We start from the raw sequence: 15,876 nt of genomic DNA on the forward strand, positions 1-15,876 counted from the left end.
TGGTACCTCTCTCTGGTGGTACCTCTCTGATAGTACCTCATTCTAGTAGTACCTCTAATGGTACCTTCGTATGGTGGTACCACCAGAGGTGAACTCTTCTAGCCTAGACTTACATACCCCTAAACCAACCCCTTCCTTTCTTATTATCAAACTACCCTTTTACTTCAGTTCAAACAACTAACTAAATCAAACTATGCCTTTAATTCAGTTGAAACAATTAAAACACCACTTTCATCCCCGGTTCAAACAATGAACCAAACAATACTATGTCTCCACCTCGGACCAAACAATCAACTAAGCAAACTCCTTTTAACCACAGGTTCAAACAATCAACTAGACTATTACTGTCATTACCTCCAGATGATCGAAAATTTATGAACTTTCCTTCATCGTTCGCGGCTCGCGAATTTAAAGCCAGTCACATTATCCTAAATACATCGTCCGTTTCAATTAACATTACCTTTTCGATTATTTTTTTTTTTTTGGGGGGGGGGGTAATTAACAGATGGCTTTGGGGGTGTTATGGACGCCGTTGTCAGTTCTCTTTTAACATTTAACATTGTTATTAACATCTGTTTAACATCTAACATCTGTAATTAACATTATCAGGCCTTATCTAACATTTCGCATGCTTGGTTAGGCCTCTCAAGGTCATGTGGTTATATAGCTATCTCTATCTAGTTATCTCTTCGTCCCTTTCACCCCCTTCAAGAAACACTGAAAGAAATATATGGGTCTCAGATGCTTTGAATTCCCATCTCTTGTCATCCTTTTAACATTTTCTTATTAACCGAACACAAGGTATCATCTGGGAGGTGATATCCTACAAGTCATAAAGAGAGAAAGATCTGGGGGTTGATATCACACCGAACCTGTCCCCAGAGGCCCACATCAAAAGGATATCATTAGCGGCATATGCTAGATTGGCCAACATCAGAACTGCTTTTAGAAACTTGTGTAAGGAATCGTCCAGAACCTTGTATACCACTTATGTCAGACCAATCCTGGAGTATGCAGCTCCAGCCTGGAGTCCATATCTAGTTAAACACAAGACAAAGGTAAAGAAGATTCAGAGGTGGAGGAGGCTGGACTCCATACACAATTTCAAATGTAAATATGATAGAGTCCAGTAGGCTCAGGAACCTGTATACCAGTTGATTGACAGTTGAGAGGCGGGACCAAAGAGCCAAAGCTCAACTAGGTGAGTACATTTAGGTACATCTACATTTGTGTAGCTACCTTAGACTATATGAAGGGGAGTACAGAGTGTGTCAAGAACTAGCTGCCTTAGACTATATGAAGGGGAGTACAGAGTGTGTCAAGAACTAGCTGCCCTAGACTATATGAAGGGGAGTACAGTGTGTGTCAAGAACTAGCTACCCTAGACTATATGAAGTGGAGTACAGAGTGTGTCAAGAACTAGCTGCCCTAGACTATATGAAGGAGAGTACAGAGTGTGTCAAGAACTAGCTACCCTAGACTATATGAAGTGGAGTACAGAGTGTGTCAAGAACTAGCTGCCCTAGACTATATGAAGGAGAGTACAGAGTGTGTCAAGAACTAGCTGCCCTAGACTATATGAAGGAGAGTACAGAGTGTCAAGAACTAGTTACGTGAAGGTTAAACTGCCCACCACACCGCATGGAGAGTCATACAGGGCCATGTGATCAGTAGTCTGCACTGGCACACTCTGGCTGCATTACGAGGACACAGGAGTGAAGGAGGTAACAGTGACACTGAAAAGTTAACCATCATAGCAGGATGGTTAGTCACTTTTGAGTGTGGAATAGAACAAAGCTAACTTGATGGTCCTTCATCTTCCTTAAAACACCTGCCCCAGTGCCCGCCAGGCCTAGCCTCCCCCCGGGGTCTAGGCCTACACCACGGGGTACTAGGCCACACCTGCCGCTAGTAGTTACCTGTGTTTACATTCATTAACTACTCCACGTTAATCGCAAACTATATTTCACACTCGACGCCATGAAAACGGCCTTTAGGGGTTGTTTATAATTGCTAATATTTCTTAAAGCATTTAACTTAGACTTATCCCGACCTCCCTATAACCGTCCCCGACCCCAGACCATCCCCCCTGCAAATGTAGGTGAGGCTAGCGCCGAGTGTCTGGCTTCCAACTTAGGACAAAGACACATTCTCTTGTTATATATATATATATATATATATATATATATATATATATATATATATATATATATATATATATATATATATATATATGTATATATATATATATATATATATATATATATATATATATATATATATATATATATATATATATATATATATATATATGTCGTACCTAGTAGCCAGAACGCACTTCTCAGCCTACTATGCAAGGCCCGATTTGCCTAATAAGCCAAGTTTTCCTGAATTAATATATTTTCTCAAATTTTTTTCTTATGAAATGATAAAGCTACCCATTTCATTACGTATGAGGTCAATTTTTTGTTATTGGAGTTAAAATTAACGTAGATATATGACCGAACCTAACCAACCCTACCTAACCTAATCTAACCTATCTTTATAGGTTAGGTTAGGTTAGGTAGCCGAAAAAGTTAGGTTAGGTTAGGTTAGGTAGGTTAGGTAGTCGAAAAATAATTAATTCATGAAAGCTCGGCTTATTAGGCAAATCGGGCCTTGCATAGTAGGCATAGAAGAGCGTTCTGGCTACTAGGTACGACATATATATATATATATATATATATATATATATATATATATATATATATATATATATATATATATATATATATATATATATATATATATATATATATATAACAAATACTGTAATGTAATAAGAAATAGTGTAACGTGTAATAATCTTACTTTTAAGGTTTTAATCTCGGGGTTTACTTAATTCAGGAAGTATTCAAGGCTCTCGTCATTCCTTAGTGCCTATTTCATTATTATAAATAATACCTTGAACGTTGCTCTTATTTTTATCTCCGTGTATAATGTCTTTTAAATACAAAGTTATCTCCCTTGGACGTTTCGTCAGTTTAATTTAGAAGACAAAAAAAAAATCATTTAGATTAGTACTATTTTTAATAAATCTATGGTCCAAAAAATTAAGTTAATTAGTATTATTAACAATGTTAATATTTAGACGCGACATTCCGGAAATAACACTCTTTTTTTTGTTAGTATTTTATCACAATTCCTTGACTATTGTCGTAATTTGTAATAACAATAATTAGAATTGACATAAAGCTTCCATGAAGTTATATAGTTGATATTTTATAATATATGAAAAATTACAATTGCCCAACTTAAGAATATAGCCTATTCCACTCTTCTCCCCCCCCCCACCCACCCACATCCCAAAATATAGTTCTGCTTGGTACTGTATTTAATAAGATTGAAATCTTAACCGGTTCTCAAGTGTACAAAAACAACTATCTAAACAGGAGAATGGGTTGAAGAACGAGATATACTGGCCAGCAGACTATACTATAGTATACTAAATAACTGCCCGAAACGCTTTGCGTAATAGTGGCTTTAGGCATTGTATGTACTAGCTCTTATCTATAAAGCCAACAAACTTTGTAAAATCTCTTTATGTATGTACCTTTGCCTAAATAAAAAAATATTATTATAATTATTATAGTATACTATAGTATACTGGCGTTATACTAACCCTCCAGAGGCTGAGATGTGGTTCTTAATGACGAGGCTTTGTTATATAAGAGATGTTTATTTCTTCAGGGGGGACCATTTATCATTAAAAGTAAACCAAAAAAATGACAATTTCAATTCTGATAAAAGCTCTCTGCTACAGCTCTTAATTACGTCCAAAAATTGGTATACTGTAGAGTATTTCTGCGTGTAATTAATACAGAAATTTTATGATAATAATTTGTTTTTTTGCTAAATATTTACATTCTACTAAATTCTTATAAAAATAAGTAAAAAAATAGATTTTCAATTGCCACAAAATTTAGTCCTGAAAAAAATAAGAAGTAAAAAAATCCACTAAATTACAGGAACTAATTATTTGTCGAAAAGAAACAAATTTGTATAAATTTAATTATTTATTGAAATTAATTAGATTTACATTTTTCGAAAATCAACATGTATTTCTGGGTGTAATTAGATACTATTCGTAATTATTTAGATATATTTTTGTAATTATTTAGATTTTTCTCCTGGGCAATAAACAACACAGTCTCCCCCCCCCCCCCCCCCTGGGGCTTGGCGCCTTCTTTTGATAATTACTTCCTTACTTCCCGGTAATATAAGATCACAAGATTTATAAATACTATTTGCCCTTGATTCTCCCGATCTCTACGGGCTCACCATAGCCCGTGTTACTTGGAACTTTTTTGTTCTAAATAACGAATCTTTAACCACAACAACATCCCGATCTCGCCCAAAAATTCTGCCCCATTTCTTACCTTCCCGTCTTGAAAATCTACCCCATTTTCCAGCTTCCCATTTTCTTTCACCACTTTACCCTCATCTTCCCACAATTTGTGATACGAGACGTTGAACGAATCCTCAAAGAATAGCGTTTATTTCCTTCATTTTAGTCCTCCACACGAATCATAACAAGAGCATAACATGTCTGTCTGTCTGTACTCACCAACGGAGAGAGGCTTGGGGCTGCCCTCTGGGTCCCTGGCCAATAGGACGGGGGATTGTCTGTTAGGTGAATCCCCATTGGTCAAGTGGCCAGCTGGTTCCCTAGGTGGCACGTCTTCTGATCGCCCATTGGTCCGTTCCGCACTGCCTTCTCTCTGAAATGTTAACGACGAGATTAGCCCAGTTTCATTGTGTTTGAGAGAGAGAGAGAGAGAGAGAGAGAGAGAGAGAGAGAGAGAGAGAGACATTACAGTCCAAAGAGTCTACTCTCTCTAGCAAGTAAAGAAAGAACTTTCTTCTAGAACTTTGTTTTGACTCCAGCCGATATCAGTTACTAGGCTTAATTATTAGTTCCTTCAATGTTTATTATTTTAATTATTAGTATTGTATGTGTTATCATTCATTATGTATATACTATATATTTGTATATACTAAGAATTGCGTTTATTATCAGTTATTTGTATTATTCATTATGTATATATACTGTATTATGTTAAATTTATTAAGAAATACATTACTGGTAATATAGCATATATGCTTGTCTGCCTGTCTCACTGCCTCAGTATTCACCTAGTTAGGCTTGCGGGGGTTGAGCTCAGCGCGTTGAGGCCCGCTTCTCAACTATCAGTCAACTGTTACTGGTATTATTTTTCTCCCCACACACACACACCCCAGGAAGCAGCCCGTGACAGCTGACTAACTCCCAGGTACCTATTTACTGCTAGGAAACAGGGGCATTAGGGTGAAAGCAACTCTGCCCATTGTTTCTTGCCGGCGCCCGGAATCGAACCCGGGACCACAGGATCACGCGTGCAGCGTGCTGTCCGCTCAGTCACCTGCCCCTCACACACCGGCTGTGTGTGTGTAATCGAAATATTAACTCCAGGATCCCGCCTTTGTAATGTCTCTGTGGCTCATTTGGGTACTAAATTTCCAACCTGTGTTCCCTTGTTCGTGGTCCACCCCTTAAATAGTTTGTCTTTGTCCCCACCCTGTCAATTCCCCTGAAGATTTTGTAGGTGGTTATCATGTCTCCCTTTACTCTTAAGTCTTCCAAGGACGTGAGGTTTAGCTCCCGTAGCCTTTCCTCGTAGCTCATACCTCTCAGTTCTGGGATTAGTCTGGTGACATATCTCTGAATCTTCTCTAAATTTGTTTTGTGTTAAACTAGGTATTGTTTTGAGTTTAAGTATGGACTCCAGGCTGGAGCTGCATACTCCACGATTGGTTTTATATACGTGGTATACAAGGTCCTGAACAATTCCTTACCCAAGTTTCTAAAAGCATTCTTATGTTGGTCAAAGTAGCATATGCCGCTGATGATATCCTTTTGATGTGGGCTTCTGGGGACAGGTTCGGTGTGATTTCAACCCCCAAATCTTTCTCTCTATTTGACTCTTACAGTATTTCACCTCCCAGATGATACCTTGTATCCAGCCTACTGCTCTCTTCGCTAATTTCATTACTTTACTCTTTCCTGAGTTAAACTTTAGTAGCCATTTTCTAGACCATTCCTCCAGTTTGTCCAGGTCGTCCTGTAGCCTTTGTCTATCTTCATCCGTCTTGAGTCTTCTCATAATTTTTGCATCATCAACAAACATTGAGAGGAATGAGTATATACCCTCTGGTATATTTCTAGTATATCAGAAATAGGATGGGTCCAAGTACAGAGCTCTGTGGGACTGAAATGGTGACATCTCGCCACTCTAATGTCTCCCCCTCACAGTTACTCGCTGTTTCCTCTTGCTTAGATACTCCCTTATCCACTGGAGCACCTTCCCTTTTACTCCTGCCGGTTTCTACAACTTTTGTAACAGCCTTTTATGGGGTACTGTGTCCAAGGCTTTCTGATAGTCTAAGAAAATGCAGTCTGCCCACCTTTCTCTTCCTTGCCTAATTTTTGTCGCCTGGTCATAAAATTCTATTAAGCCTGTGAGGCACGATTTACCATCTCTCAACCCATGCTGGTGTTGTGTTACAAAGCGCTTTCCCTCCAGATGTTCTACGAGCCTTTCCCTCACGATCTTCTCCATAACCTTGCATGGTATACAAGTTAGGGAAACTGGCCTGTAGTTCAGTGCCTCTTGCTTGTCACCCTTTTTTGTATATTGGGACTACATTAACTGTCTTCCAACTTTCAGGTAGGTCTCCTGTTTCCAGTGACCTGTTATACACTATAGAGAGTGGCACTCTTAGTGCTTCTAAAACCTCTTTTAGTATCCACGATAAGATTCTGTCAGGTCCAAACAGCCGTTGTCTTCGGCTCCAACAGATTCCTTTTGACCTCATCACTGGTGATCTGGAATTTCTCCAAGGATGTTTGGTTTGCCGTCGCCTCTCTTAGTGCAGGGGGCTTCTCTTTACTCTATTGTGAAGACCTCCTGGAATCTCTTCTTCTCACACCTCCTTGCCATTCTCTGTGTATCTGTTCTCTTTCATCTTTTCTATTTCATCACTTGTTCCTTCACTGCTGTTTTCCTCCTGATGTGGCTGTGGAGCAGCTTTGGTTGGGTCTTGGCTTTACTCGCGATGTCATTTTCATACTGTCTCTCTGCTTCTCTCCTCACTCTAAGGTACTCATTCCTGGCCCTCTAGTATCTGCGTGTGTGTATATTTACTATTTGTGCCTGCAGAATCGAGCTATTAGCTCTTGGACCCCGCAATTTTAACCAATTTATTTTTCCTCTGATAAAATCCTCTCAAGCAATTTCCTTGTGTAATAACTACAATATTATAAACACAAAAATCACTAATATTAAAAGTAAAAATTTGACAATACAAAACAGGGAATCCCAATCATTCAACTTTTCTTGTTACATAAAAAGACACCCAAAAAAATGTCTCTGCAGATGTCCCGTAACTTAAACCAGTGCAAAGTTGACCTTTCATCTCAATCCGGCGTTTTTCAGCTTGTCGCTTAAGAAAAATGACCAGGGTGCTCTTAGCAAGCTTAGCTTCGATCCCTACAAGCTAAAGCTTAGCTGTGGATCACATAATACAGTCTCATGGGTAAAAATATTTATATATATATATATATATATATATATATATATATATATATATATATATATATATATATATATATATATATATATATAAAAGTTTGTGAGGGTACCACCTCTGATGCCAAAGTGGGGACCCATAGCCTCGGAGAAGAAAATAAAAAGTATTCAGAGGAGACCTTGTGGTTTCTCACTGAACACTAATATTATCTTCTCCTACCACCCCCATTCTTTTGTATATATATATATATATATATATATATATATATATATATATATGTGTGTGGGTGTAAAACATTATTAAATTAACACGTGAAGAATAATGTGACACTGTCGACTTCGAACTAAAAAAAATGAGACAGGAAGTTCCTTAAGTACTTTCTTATTAATCAATCCTTCTTCAGAAGGAACATGTATTGATTAACACATCTTCCAATACAACAGTCTTACAGAAGAGCAAAAAGAGGAACAGGAAGTCCAGGAATGCTTGAAAGACGAGGAAAGAGGACGAGAAGCAGGACAAAAGGGACATAAATATAGGAAAGGGAGAAGAAAGAATGAGAGAGAGAGAGACCAGAGAGGGGATAAATGTTGGAGATATATGGAAGGGAGCACCAACGACCACACACACACACGACTGGTCCCGGAACTGAGAGGTATGAGCTACGAGGAAAGGCTATGGAGCTGAACCTCACGTCCCTGGAAAACAGAAGAATAAGGGGAAGACATGATAACCACCTACATAATTCTCAGGGGAATTGACAGGGTGGACAAAGACAAACTATTTAGCACGGGTAGAACACGAACAAGGGGACACAGGTGGAAACTTAGTACCCAGATGAGCCATAGAGACGTTAGAAAGAATTTTTTCAGTGTCAGAGTAGTAGACAAATGGAATGCATTAGGCAGTGATGTGGTGGAGGCTGACTCTATACACAGTTTCAAGTGTAGATATGACAGAGCCCAATAGGCTCAGGCACCTTTACATTAGTTGATTGACAGTTGAGAGGCGGGACCAAAGAGCCAGAGCTCAACCCCCCCGCAAGCACAATTAAGGAAGTACACACACGCACGCGCACACTAACACTCACAAACACAACAAAATCGTCCACCCAACGCACTCACCACACTCTCACCACACACTCACCACACACACACTCACGACGACGGTTTTGGGGGGCTGCGTCTCATTTACTTACCAGTTCCCTTCTCGCCCCCACCCTCCTTCCCTCCCATCAATCCTCAACACCGAACGCTCGACCTTCAGGCGACGGATGCACGCGGATTACCCCGGATGAGCTCGCGGACAGACCTCAGCGCGCGCCGCCACCAACCCTGCCATATACGTTGCTCTTTACTGACAAATCCCAGCGCACTCGCGCCTGTCGTTCCCACCAGCGTGTATGCTTCATACGTGTGTATATATATATATATCGGTGTTGGGTGTATATTTAGCGGTGTGCGTGTGTGTATATATAGGCATCTCTATACTCTAATAACACGAAAGAGTTTTTGGTGGCCCGGAATTTGATCTCTGACGTGTGCATGAGCAAAAAGCCTGTGTATGCGGACTGTATGAGTGTGGTATGTATGAGGGGGGAGGGGGGAAGATTGTTAGTATGTTTAGTGTGCTCACCTAGTTGTGATTCTGGGAGCTGAGCTTCGGCTCTTTGATCCTGCCTCTCAACCGTCAATCAACTGATGTACAGATTCCTGAGCCTACTGGGCTCTATCATATCTACATTTGAAACTGTGTATGGAGTCAGCCTCCACCACATCAGTGCATAATGCATTCCATTTGTCAGCTATGACACTAAAAAGTTCTTTCTAATGTCTCTGTGGCTCATTTTGGGTACTCAGTTTCCACCTGTGTCCCCTAGTGCACGCGCGCGTGTGTGTGTGTGTGTGTGGCTGAACAATATATATGGATGAAAGTTGGCATGGGTGGAGTGTGTGCTGATGAGAAGAGTGTGTGCACGCGAAATGCGTCAATTAACAGAAAATTCAACTAGGAAGATGCCAAAAACGAAGAGTCAAAAGGATGTGCATTACACCCGCCAGTTTATCAATCAACAGCCAACAACCAATTCTCCCTCCGAGAACCGGTTAGAAGGAGGGAAGAAGATGGGGGAAGGAGAGGGAAGATGGAGAAGGAGATGGGGGAGGAAGAGGAGGAGGTGTGAACCGATGGGAAGTGGGGGAAGGTGGGGGGGGGGTGGTATTCTATCTGGGAGTATTTTTGCCAGGCGGGGGCATTGTAAGATGCAGGGCTAACCATAGCCCGTGCTACTTGCCCCGCTCCTGTGCCAGGTAAGTTACGGGCTCGCCATAGCCCGTGCTACTTGGAACTTGTTTCGAGTAGCTGAATCTGTAACAACAACAACAGCCTCTGTTGTTTGTTGTTATAGATTCAGCTACTCGGAACAAGTTCAAAGTAGCACGGGCTATGGTGAGCCCATAACTTACCTGGCACAGGAGCGGTGGGTGTGCAGCCTCTGTACTCACCTAATTGTACTCACCTAATTGTGCTTGCGGGGGTTGAGCTCTGGCTCTTTGGTCCCGCCTCTCAACCGTCAATCAACTGGTGTACAGATTCCTGAGCCTATTGGGCTCTATCATATCTACATTTGAAACTGTGAATGGAGTCAGCCTCCACCACATCACTTCCTAATGCATTCCATTTGCTAACTACTCTGACACTGAAAAAGTTCTTTCTAACGTCTCTGTGGCTCATTTGGGTACTCAGCTTCCACCTGTGTCCCCTTGTTCGCGTCCCACCAGTGTTGAAAAGTTCGTCCTTGTTTACCCGGTCGATTCCCCTGAGGATTTTGTAGGTTGTGATCATGTCCCCCCTTACTCTTCTGTCTTCCAGTGTCGTGAGGTGCATTTCCCGCAGCCTTTCCTCATAACTCATGCCTCTTAGTTCTGGGACTAGTCTAGTAGCATACCTTTGGACTTTTTCCAGCTTCGTCTTGTGCTTGACAAGGTACGGGCTCCATGCTGGGGCCGCATACTCCAGGATTGGTCTTACATATGTGGTGTACAAGATTCTGAATGATTCCTTACACAGGTTCCTGAACGCCGTTCTGATGTTAGCCAGCCTCGCATATGCCGCAGACGTTATTCTCTTTATGTGGGCTTCAGGAGACAGGTTTGGTGTGATGTCAACTCCTAGATCTTTCTCTCTGTCTGTTTCATTAAGTACTTCATCTCCTATTCTGTATCCTGTGCCTGGCCTCCTGTTTCCACTGCCTAGTTTCATTACTTTGCATTTACTCGGGTTGAACTTCAACAGCCATTTGTTGGACCATTCACTCAGTGGCCTTAACCACTTGTGGGTTCTCCCACAAATAATCAAAAGTCTTTCTTTCTCTTCATGCTAATCCGGAATTAATGTAACTATTAGAAGTTCCAAATAATATTTAGTTAATTCAAAATAGTATTTTTTTAATTGGTATATATCGTTATATTAAATATATTTATTTAAATATATAATTATTATATATTTCAATAAATATATTATTATAACAAATAATATATTTATTTGTTTAATCGTAATATATCGACAATTTATTTAATTGTTATATATATATATATATATATATATATATATATATATATATAACTATACTAAATATATAGTCATAATAATATTGGAGCGAATGCAATGCGCTAATGATTATAATATACGCTTCTTAATCATAAGACATATATTTGTAAAACAATTAAAATAATGATCCCAGTCCTAGAACGCCAGAGAGAGACGAAGAGAGGCTTCATGGAGGCGTCAGCTCTCAGCAAAACTAGCCAGAGAGGTGACATGATCCCAACGTACAACCTTATAACAGGAATTGATCTAATAGATAAGACTGAAGTTAAAATAAGTATCTGCAACATGAGAGAGAGAGAGAGAGAGAGAGAGAGAGAGAGAGAGAGAGAGAGAGAGAGAGAGAGAGAGAGAGAGAGAGAGAGAGAGAGAGAGAGAGAGAGAGAGAGAGAGAGGGAGGGAGGGAGAGGGATAGGCACACTAAGTTACCTAACAAGAAGCTGTGGACGTCCTGACAATCTTCAACACCAACGCATACAGGGAACACCGCGAGCGTAGCTCTCATCCTGTAACTACTCTTGGGTAATTACACTTAAACGTAATTACACTTAAACTGAACGAGTAATTACCTAAGTGTAAGACGCTCTTAGACCTGCGAAAGATAATTCCTTTCATCGAATCTTGAAATAAGAAGCGCATATATATATATATATATATATATATATATATATATATATATATATATATATATATATATTATGTGGTTCCTAATAGGCCAAATTACATATATTCATTTTTTTTTCTTATGGAGTGATAAAGCTTTCCATTATATTATATAAGATTTTAGTTTTTTTAATTTGAGTTAAAACTAGCATATAAATTTTATCAACCCTAACCTATCCTAAGTCAGTAATTCATGTTCTTAATATAATATAATAATATGAACAAATCCACAAGGGCCGTGACGAGGATTCGAACCTGCGTCCGTGAGCATCCCAGACACTGCCTTAGTCGACTGAGCTACGACAGGGTAAAAAGAGTTGAAACCGAAGTTCTACTGAATTTATCATTTGATGCATCACGTTAGTGTGATCTCTGTATGTAATGATATATTAATATAATTTTAAGGATTAGTGTGTACTAATATATACATATACTGGTCACCGAGTTTAACCTCTAGTTAAGTGACAGATTAAACTATTATCGCTTTCTAGAAAACGAGGTATTTACGCCCGTCCTTCTAATAGCAAGTCGCATTTTGACGTAGAATCTACCTAAGGCCAAAAATCGTCGTACTGGAAAATGGTAGCGGCTCGCGAAATAGACATATTGTCCCGTTTTCTGTTTTGGGTCCTCTGTTAGATTAGGCTAATGGGTACTGTATAGTACGACAGTTTCTTGACGTTGGGAAATCTTTTAGGAGGGCAGGCTAATTAATGGTCGTCAGAGCCAATATATTCCGTAAAGCCCCAAACACCAAAGTTTACCCTCCACGCTTGGCTCCCGTCTTCTGCGACGACCCAAGCCGTCGGACGACGGACACTACAACGTACATATTCGGATGACCAGACCACACACTAGAAGGCGAAGGGACGACGACGTTTCGGTCCGTCCTGGACCATTCTCAAGTCGACAATTGACTTGAGAATGGTCCAGGACGGACCGAAACGTCGTCGTCCCTTCACCTTCTAGTGTGTGGTCTGGTCAACTTACTTTAGCCACGTTATTGTGACTCATCGCCTGTACATATTCGGATGTTTCAATGAAATTAAAACCTTCGTCAATTCGTCATTAAAAATGGTTTTAAATTTAGACTAATGAGACATCAGCCTCGATAACTAACACAAGTTGCTTAGGTTCGTAAATCTTTACGATTGGAAAAGGCACTTAGAATTTGACGCATGGGATGATGCTTGGTTGATGAGGTTCAGGGAATTATTCTACTCTCCAAGCCCGGCCCGAGGCCAGGCTTGACTTGTGAGAGTTTGGTCCACCAGGCTGTTGCTTGGAGCGGCCCGCAGGCTCACATATCCATCACAGCCTGGTTGGCCTGGCACTCCTTGAAGAAAACTATCTAGTTTTCTCTTGAAGATGTCCACGGTTGTTCGTTCCAGCAATAGTTCTTATGCTCGCTGGGAGGACGTTGAACAACCGCGGACCTTTGATGTTTATACAGTTTTCTCTGATTGTGCCTATATATATATGGCACCCCTGCTCTTCACCGGTTCTATTCTGCATTTTCTTCCATATCGTTCACTCCAGTACGTTGTTATTTTACTGTGTAGATTTGGGACCTGGCCCTCCAGTATCTTCCGCGTGTATATTATTTGGTATCTCTCTCGTCTCCTTTCTAGTGAGTACATTTGGAGGGCTTTGAGACGATCCTAATAATTTAGGTGCTTTATCGCGTCTATGTATTCCGTATATGTTCTCTGTATTTCCTCTATTTCATCAATCTCTCCATTGATCTCAACAGGATGGAGTAGGAGCATTTCCGATCGTTTCTTAAAAGGGATTCGATTCCATTGTTTTAATGGAATCGAATCCATTAAATCCCCCTTTTCGATTCCTTCGATATAATTGATCACCATTACACTACTATCACGTTTCTACAGTCAGATATAACAATTGGGTAATATTAAAATAGAACAAAATTTTTAACAAGTGCATTGCAATAGGCATAAGTGTGTTTTAAAGTTTAAATAATGGCATTACCAAACGCATGTAAGTATATATAATTTTAATAATGGCATTGCTATAAACATATTTGTGTATAATACTCTTTGTATACGAGTTCATTAAACGAAACAGTATCACTGAGAATTTATGGAAACATGATACGGGATTCTCTCCTCAGAGCCACAGGTAAAAGCCTTAATGAATGTACAGGTGAACATTATTGTATATATTAGACAAAGGAGAACGCCGATACTATCCTGTATCTCATCTGAGTATTATGTAGGACAGACTTCAACTGTGACACACACCAACACAGGATGCGTTCAATTGCGACACACACGATGCTTTGAACCGAGACGCACAGGATGCGTTCAACTGAGGCACATGATGTGTTCATCTGATAAGAAACATGTTCAATACAGCTCAAATAACAGTGAATAAAAATTAAAAAAAATGCTGCAAATGAAAGGAATGACTTTGGCTTTGTCGTCAAGTTAAGAGGTGTCCGTAACACAATTAGACTGTGAAGAGCATTGAACGAGAGAACAAAATAATAAATGAAACTGAAGAGGGCTTATTGGCCCTTCTAAGGCGGCTGTGACCCTTGCATCAGGTTGCGAGAAGCCGCGTCCAACAGCCTAGTTGTCCAGAGACTGGGCCGCGGGGACGTTGATCCGCGGAATCATCACCAGGTATACGAATCATCGGCAGGCATACGAACCAGCGACGATTGATTGATAAAGATTAAGCCACCCAAGAGGTGGCACGGGCATGAATAGCCCGTAAGAACCAGCGACAGATAGCTCCTATTTATATCCAACCAAACTCATGTAAATGTCTATCCTACGCTCGAAACACTGGGCGGTCCCACGGTTCATTACCAGGTATAATATGTTCCAGAAATCGACAACCCTATTACCGAACCAGTATTCACCCAGGTCTTTCCTGAACGTAAACTTATAAACATGAGGAATAAGAATGAGGGGAAGCTGCAAATTTAAGACAGTAGATGAACAAATCCACAAGGGCCGTGACGAGGGTTCGAACCTAAGTCCCAGAGGATCCCAGACGCTGCCTTAATCATTTAAGGCAGCCTGTGTGTGTGTGTGTGTGTGTGTGTGTGTGTGTGTGTGTGTGTGTGTGTGTGTGTGTGTGTGTGTGTGTGTGTGTGTGTGTGTGTCCTCTATAAAATTTATCGTATAAAATGTGCCCATTTCTGGTTGCAACAGTCCATTTTTGTACGTTCGACCAGATAGTAGCAGTAAGTTGGATAAATCCATCAATAATTATGATAAACTATACCACAGATAATTATAATAAACGATACAACAGATAATAGTGATAAAACCGTATAACCTAATTATAACTAAACGATGCAACAGATAAATATAATAAAGTTGACCAGACCACACACTAGAAGTTGAAGGGACGACGACGTTTCGGTCCGTCCTGGATCATTCTCAAGTCGATTGAGAATGGTCTCAATCGACTTGAGAATGGTCCAGGACGGACCGAAACGTCGTCGTCCCTTCAACTCCTAGTGTGTGGTCTGGTCAACATACTTCAGCCACGTTATTGTGACTCATCGCCTCCAATATAATAAAGCTACACCTGGCAGAAAGAGCCTTAAACAAACTATTATAAACACTAGAGCCCTAAGCTTGGACATACGTTCTGATGGTCACACTCCGCCAGATATTATAAGGGGAATAATTACCGAAGAGATTAGATAAGGGCGTCGTTGAAGACTGATAAGAATTTAAATTCACGGCTTAGACCCATCAGCAATCCTCGTCAATACAAAACAAAAAAAAACACCGATAAGCGTGTCTTGTAAACATCTAGACACGATATCATGGGAAATCTTTTACCAGTCCAAATTTCTAAAACTATGTTCTTAAATGGTAGCACACTTAGAATTGGGATAGTTTAGTTTTATTTATAATTATAATTAGGATAGTTTAGTTTTAGTTGGGATAGTTTTAGAACACTATTGCACGTTACACATAGAAATCACAATAGCGTGATGCATTAAATGAACAA

At 40.1% G+C, this 15,876-nt stretch overlaps 1 protein-coding gene across 1 annotated transcript in view; it reads right to left on the minus strand.

Moving 5' to 3' along the window:
• The window catches only part of dve (SATB1_N and homeodomain domain-containing protein dve), a gene marked incomplete at its 5' end in the record, with an annotated part of 274,413 nt that overhangs the window by 239,810 nt on the left and 18,727 nt on the right, over positions 1–15,876 (minus strand). The window contains one exon of the mRNA XM_069329243.1: positions 4,607–4,760. Within this exon, the coding sequence (XP_069185344.1) occupies positions 4,607–4,760 (154 nt within the window). The remainder of the gene's footprint in view (positions 1–4,606; positions 4,761–15,876) is intronic.

Source organism: Procambarus clarkii, chromosome 22 (assembly GCF_040958095.1).
Source record: "Procambarus clarkii isolate CNS0578487 chromosome 22, FALCON_Pclarkii_2.0, whole genome shotgun sequence".
NCBI classification, from domain to species: Eukaryota; Metazoa; Arthropoda; class Malacostraca; order Decapoda; family Cambaridae; genus Procambarus; species Procambarus clarkii.